We start from the raw sequence: 6,938 nt of genomic DNA on the forward strand, positions 1-6,938 counted from the left end.
CACAGTCACTGGAGCTATGAAGGTAAATACCCTGCAGTTACTCCTGCTTTTTTCCTACCACCCGTCAGACCCTGGGCCTGAGCCAGCTGTGGTTAATGATTACAGGGCTCCTGTGTGCACTCCATGGCTAACCCTTCCCTCCTGCCTGACCCTGACGCTTCAGTGGTGCCCGAACCTGGGCCCGGATGGGCTGAAGAGCCAGGGTTTGCTCTGATTCGAGCAGGAAGCAGCGGCTCCGCTGAGGGTTTCTGCAGCCCCCTGGGTGTGGGGGGATGTCCCTCCCTGAATGGGAGCTCCCCTGATCCTGTGCCAAGCAGGGAAGCAGGCTGGGCTCTCCAGGCTGGACTTGCAGCCCATGCTGGGACTTTGAGCTGCCCAGGGATTAGCTTGTGTCCTCACCTCTGTCCTCTGTCACCCTCCCTCCCCATCCTGCCTGGCCCTGCCCTCCCATCATGGCTTGCAGAGGCTTTTCCACAGCACCCGTGATGGGCATCACTGCAGTGCTAGCACAAACGCACCCCTTCCCGCTGCAGTCCCATCACTCTGCTTGGGACCAGGGACTTGGGACCTGATAATGCTCAGCTCCATCTTTACAGGGGTCCTGCGAGGGGTTGGGCTGAGGACAAGCCTGGGTTTCCACTGGCCCAAGACGTGCTAGAAGCAGGGGAGGTTTCTGGGGCACCAGCTGTGCTTATCCCAGCTATGGCACTGGGGAGAGGTGGCAGTTTAAGCAGCCACCCCAGCCATGTGAGCTGGCCCTTTGCGGGGCTGTACTGGTGCAGTTAACAGCTGGGAACCTGTCAGACCTGTGGCTGTGGTCTCATGTGATCCCAGTGGCACTGTGGTACCGCGCTCAAGTAGCAGCGCGGGCGAAGCGGTGGGTTGATAGCCTGGCCTTTGGCAGGTGTGCAAGGCAGCAAGCGTGTGATGAGTTGCAGAGCAGCAGCTCCGCAGCTTGCCAAGTCCACTTGTAAATGATCTTCTTGCGCTCTTCCCAAACACCCCAAAAATAGACTTTCCTGGCAGCTCACCACGCTCCGAGACCTTTTCTGACACAGCTGCGTGCAGTCACATGGTGGCACAGAGCTGCTCCCAAGCTAACTTGATGGAAACTGACCTTACATGCATGGCTTATTCCCTGGCCAGTGCTTGTCCCCTTCCCTACCATCCACCAAACCTCCTTTCTGGCGGGCTCCTTGCCCAGGCAATCTCACTGGAACTCCCTCCCTTCCTCCTTGTACCAGACCGGGAGCACTGGGGTGTGGACTACCCAGACTGCATGGGCACCATGCAGTCGCCCATCAACATCGACATGGCCAAGACCATCTTCAGCCCTGAGCTGCGGCCGATCCAGCTCTCTGGCTACAGCCTGCCCGCCAATGAGAAGCTCAAGCTGAGGAACAATGGGCACACAGGTGGGTGCAAAGGCACAGGCAGAGGCTGGAGCACAAGCGGAGCCCACTCAGCCTCTCCCGGCAGGACTGGGCTTCTCTGACACCCTTTCCCTGGCTTCTGGGAAGGGTATTCCCTTGCAGGCTGCAGTCATGTTGGCTTCAAGGCCAAAAGGGAAGCATTGGGCTGTTGAGCCTTTACAGGTCCATGTGCTTTCCTGGCTGGAGGGGAGAAACCAGGAGATGGAGAACTCGCCACTCACTGCCTCCAGGAATATGTTAAAACCCATGTTTCCTTTAAAAATGTGTCCCCGGTATTTCTGATGCAGGTTTGCAACCACTGGTTCCTCCCCTGCATTTCACTTTCAAAGGACTAGTCAGCCTCTGATGTGACTTAGCCTTTAAGGTACCTACCTCTCAGTCTTTTAGGACACAACATTGGCCAACTTCTTTAAGTCTGTGCTTCAGGATGCTATCTCAAGATCTTAAGAAATTTTTATAGGTCTTCCTATAAAATTGTTTCTCTTCTCCAATTTTAGAATGTTTTTTGGAAAGTCTGGACACAACTTGTTCACATTATTTTAGTATGAGTCTCGCCATGCCAGATATGGAGGAAAAACACATCTCCTTCCTGCTCACCACCCCACAGCTGGGGATGGTGGGTCCTGGTTGCTACCAGCTTTTTCTGGGAGCAAGCTGAGTGTTTTGTGCATGCTGGTGTCTGCCAGTCCCCGAGCTAAGAAAAGGTGGCAGAGAAAGGGACTTAAACTCGCTGACGGTGTGACAAGGCACCTCCTTGCCCTGGTAGCTAGCAAGATGGAGCTGACCTGTGTATACAGCAAACTCAACAGGTTGGACTCGCTGTGCGTGGTCAGATCAACCGCATGGTGCATACACAGAGCTTTATATTATGGCCTCCTGCCCTAGCGTGCCTGCAGAGTTAAACTAGTTGAGCTCAGTAGTTGCTATTTTAGACACCCTGGCATCTGGTGTTGCTTGGTGTTCAGAAAAGCAGTCAGAGCATTTTCATTGGGGGGGAAGTAGTTTCTCACATGCTTATAAGATGCCTTTTTTTATTCTGGCAACTACCAGTCTGTTTTATGAAAAGCCATAAATAAAAAGTTGCAAGTCCAGTAAGATATTTGTACAGTTACTCCTTTTTGTAATATAAAGTGTATATGCTGTATAAGCTTTTTTCAAGGGCCTGAAAATGACTCGGGTAGCTACTAGAAGGAAAGCAATGATTTAGATATACAAAAGAAATGTAAAAGCAGATAAATTCCCAGGGAGGGAGCAGTCTCCCACTTCCCGTATTTGAGTTTTGTATCTCTGAACCCAGTGGCAGGGAACACAGGAGAGGACAAATGACTCATCACAGCCCTGTTACGTGGTTAATCCTGAATCTGTGCCCTAGCTTGGTGATGTGACTAAGGGACACTTCACCTATAAAGAAGGAGGAAGGAAAAGAGTTGATATTAGAAACAAGGAAAAGGTGCTTAGAAGGATAGGACAGCCTTTCTCAGGGTCCAGGGATGCGGATAGGACAGCTTAGAAGGATAAGGACAGCCTTTCTCAGGGTCCAGGGATGCTCCTGATACTTTTGCCGCATGAGGTAACTCAGCATTTAGGTTTGCCACACTGCTGCATGAGTCCAAGATAGCTGGCTAAACCACATTAAAGTAAAAGGCAAAAACAAGTATGTATTTACTATACCTGAAGAGGCAAAATTTTAGCTCTAAATGCTTTCAAATGATTTAATGCTTCCGTGCCACCAGCTCCAGTGCTGTCAGATGCTCACAGGCTGCTTTATTTGAAAGGTCCCAGCTCGCCAAGTGCTGCAGCTCTCTCTGTCCAACTGCCCTGCTCTCATAGCTATTCACCACTCTGCCAGTATCTTTCTCCATTAATTTTGTCCATGGTCACTTTATATTATTCTCACTTAATGAATAAATCGTTGGATAACATTTGGCTTGGAGCTGGCCCCTGGGAGTCTCTGCAGAGGGGCTCTTCACTCTCCAGCATTTTCATAGCAGCTGTTTTTGAAGCTGATGTATTTACTGGGGTGTCCTACAACCTGAAATCGAAAGTTGAACCCTGCCACATTGGCACAGCTCTGGGTATTGACTTGCCCATAGCCTCATGAAAGATGGAAAGCAAGTTTGTTTGTTGTCACTAATTTCCACAAGCCCAGGGTGACTCTTTCCCTTGAGACATCTCCTCTGCATACCTGTGGGATGGACTGGGCTTTGTGTTTTACTGACCGACCTCTTCCTTCTGCCTCTGCAGTTCTCCTTGAGCTGCCCGAGTCACTGGCCATCACTGGCGGCTATGCCCAGCAGTACCGAGCTGTGCAGCTGCACCTGCACTGGGGCTCCCTGTCAGGACCCGGCTCGGAGCACATCATCAATGGGCGCCGCTTTGCTGCGGAGGTAAGGAGCCCTCGTGGCGGTGGGTGCATCCTCTCCTCTCCTGGTGCTGGGCAGGGAAGGTGCTGAAGTGCTGTATTGCTCCTAGCCCATGGACCTGGCTGTCACTGGATGAATGCTGTAACCCCTGGCAGGATCCAGGCTCCCCAGGCAGCTCTGCAGCAGCAGCGTTCAGTGTGGGAGGCCACGCTTTGCTGTTGAGCCAGACTTACGCTGCAGCCTGCAGTGCAGAGGCGAGGAGGAGACCACCCTCCAGGACGTTCTGCCCGCAGGTGGGCTGGGGCCGGCCACGTGTAAGCGGTGCAGCCTGTCCCCACGCTGCAGCCTGGTCCTGGGCTGATGGAGCAGGAGCTGTGGCGGTCCCCGGTCTGGGGGAGCCAGCTCCCCGGGTGGCTGTAAGCAGCCTGCTTTGGGAGCTGCAGGGACTGTTTACTCTGTACACACTGTACTCCTGCTCTGCCAGCTCCCATCTGGTTTTATCCCTCCTTCTCTAGCTGCTGTCCTCAAACTGAGCCCGGCTCTGCAGTACGACCCCCCCGGTATCTAGGGTAGAGTGCTGGTTTGCTGTCCCTGACTGGGGAAGTTCTGCAGGCAGACCTTCACGCTTGCTACTTTGCAGCAGCACATTTTCTTGGTCCCACCAGCATATTCCCCTTCTAGGAGGGGTGCTCATCACGGGTGCATGTCTCTCCCAGCCCTTGCTCTGGCAGGCTGGAGCCCTGTGGGGGTGAGCACCTCCCAGAGGTGCCCATCCTGCATCAGGATTGCATGTTTCCCTTCCAGATCCACGTGGTCCACTACAACACCAAGTATGACAGCTTTAAGGAGGCAATGGTCCACCCAGATGGCCTGGCCGTACTGGGAGCCTTCCTGGAGGTAAGTCCCATAGATCAGCCCTGGGCGAGAAGGGGTAGGAGCAGGGGGAGGGTGCGACTGGGGTGGGCAGAGTCAGGCACAGTTTTGGGGACCGGCAAAGGTGCAAATGCTCCTGGGAAGAAGGGGAGAGAGAGGGCAGTCCAGAGGGCAGAGCAGCCCTGATAGGAGGAAGGGGTCGCTGGGATAGGGTGCCTCTCACAGGGAGTGATACCTCCCTGCTGGCCCTGCCATCACTGGCTGGTGTCCATTTGGCCCTTGTCCTCGTCATTACTGTGGGGTCTCTGTGTTGCAGGTTGGGCCAAGGGAGAACCCATACTATCAGGAAATACTTGAGCATCTGTACAAAATCCAAAGAGAAGGTAAGGCCCTGTCCCACCTAGTATTTGTCTCAGGGGCTGCAGCCCAGCAGAGAAACCTGCTGCACAGCAGAGAGAGGCTGCAGCAGGCATTTGCCGTATGTATGTGAGAAGGGGAGCATTGCACAGCTTGTACAGAAACAGCTCTCCAAGGTGCCCTCTGCTCGCACGTGCTTTCCCCTGCCTCCAGGGCAAACCCACTGCTCTTTCTCCAGTGCACCAGTGGCAGCAGTGTGGACCCTGACACGTGCAGTGCCAGGCTGCCCACGATCTCCATGCTGGTCCTGCCTATTGTCCTCCAAGGGGTTGCCCCGGTCTCACTCCCATGGTGTTTATTCTCCCAGGCGAGGAAGTCTTGGTGCCAGGATTCAACATTGCAGGTCTGCTGCCTGCCAACCTGAAACTCTACTTCCACTACAATGGCTCTCTGACCACCCCTCCCTGCTACCAGACGGTGAAGTGGACAGTCTTCAACCAGACTATGCTGCTCTCTCATGACCAGGTCCGTCAGGGCAATGAGCTCCATGCTGGGTCTTGCCCAGCCTCTCCCAGCAAGCGTGCACTATCCATGCCAGTCCCCTGGGGCTCGCCTGGCTCCTGAAGGTGGGATGCACCCTGCTCTGCTCATGCCGTTCTCCTTCCAGATGTCAATGCTGATGATGAGCCTCAGAAACGATGACGGCAAACCTCTGCAGAACAATTACCGGCTGGTGCAGGACCTGCACAGGCGACGGGTGCTGGCAAGTTTCCAGACCACCCTCTTTTCGGCGAAGCGGCTGCCTTCTGGTAAGGAGTGCGTGAGTGTGCTCAGGCTGCACCCAGCTGCAGGGATGCAGAGACGGGGTGAGGAGCAGGAGTCAAGGCTTCGTGTCTCTTACAGAAATGCAGCATTTGCATGGGTTAGCCCTGCCCAGCAGGTGACTTACAGCAGCGCTGGTCTTGGGGTCCTGCTCTCCCCCATTTCTGCGCTTCTCGCACCCTGCCTGGGGAAGACCGGTTTCTAGGAACTATTTTATCCTTGGTCTCACAGAAATAACAGTAGCGGGACTAGGGGATGTATGGTCAAGGGCAAACTGCCAGGTCCTAGCATCCCAGCTAGCTTCTTCATCCCCAAACACAATAGCTAAATTCAGTAGTAGGAGCTGCAGAGGTACAGGCTTGCAGCAAGCACCCCACTGCCATACCCTGTGGGAAGGGCAGTTCAGGGGACCCCTGCCTGAGGCATCCCTGTCTGCCCATCCTCAGCTCATCCTCGAAGGCCTTTCTTGCGTTGGTGGTTTCCAGCAATGAGTAGAAATTCCTGTTAATCCTCAGGTGTGACTATCGCTCTGCATCACTGAATTCTTGCCTGTTGCTGCTCTTTGCAGTCGCTGGGTTTTTTTTCTGTCCAATATCCTGTTCTTTTCTGTTTTGATGGCATTTCCTACACCTTGTGTCAAGGTGACTAATAGAAACAGCACACAGGCTTGGTCCCAGGCCCTTGGGCAATGCCTCAGTAACCACACACCGCAGTGCAAGGCACTTCCCTTCACCGGCCCACCTGCAGCCAGCTCACTAATGGCTGCAGGCTTTTAATCACTGTGGTCTTCAGCCTGGCTAGCAGTTTCCCATGTGGCACCGCATCAAATGCTTCACTGAAGTCAGGAGAGATAAAATCTACCGCATTTTCTTTGTCTAGAATATCGCTTATCAGAGAAGGATATCGGGTTAGGCTGGCATGCTCTATCTTTGGTAAACCTGTTAGATACTTTATCATATTTTCCATTTACCTCCAAGCCTTTCTTTTACCACTTTCTTGCAGAAGCTGTTCCAAAGCCTCCAGCCACCGAGGCTGGGGCAAGGGGGGAGTTGCCCAGCTCACCTCTCTCTTTTTTTTTTTTTTTTTTTTT

At 53.6% G+C, this 6,938-nt stretch overlaps 1 protein-coding gene across 1 annotated transcript in view; it reads left to right on the plus strand.

The window, feature by feature from the left end:
* CA9 (carbonic anhydrase 9) overlaps positions 1 to 6,938 on the plus strand; it is a 17,204-nt gene that overhangs the window by 8,146 nt on the left and 2,120 nt on the right. Inside the window, exons 3-9 of the mRNA XM_009285202.2 lie at positions 1 to 22; positions 1,245 to 1,415; positions 3,678 to 3,820; positions 4,601 to 4,693; positions 4,986 to 5,052; positions 5,394 to 5,551; positions 5,694 to 5,835. Of these exons, the coding sequence (XP_009283477.1) occupies positions 1 to 22; positions 1,245 to 1,415; positions 3,678 to 3,820; positions 4,601 to 4,693; positions 4,986 to 5,052; positions 5,394 to 5,551; positions 5,694 to 5,835 (796 nt within the window). The remainder of the gene's footprint in view (positions 23 to 1,244; positions 1,416 to 3,677; positions 3,821 to 4,600; positions 4,694 to 4,985; positions 5,053 to 5,393; positions 5,552 to 5,693; positions 5,836 to 6,938) is intronic.

This window comes from Aptenodytes forsteri, unplaced genomic scaffold (genome assembly GCF_000699145.1).
Source record: "Aptenodytes forsteri isolate BGI_AS27 unplaced genomic scaffold, ASM69914v1 Scaffold120, whole genome shotgun sequence".
Taxonomy (NCBI): Eukaryota; Metazoa; Chordata; class Aves; order Sphenisciformes; family Spheniscidae; genus Aptenodytes; species Aptenodytes forsteri.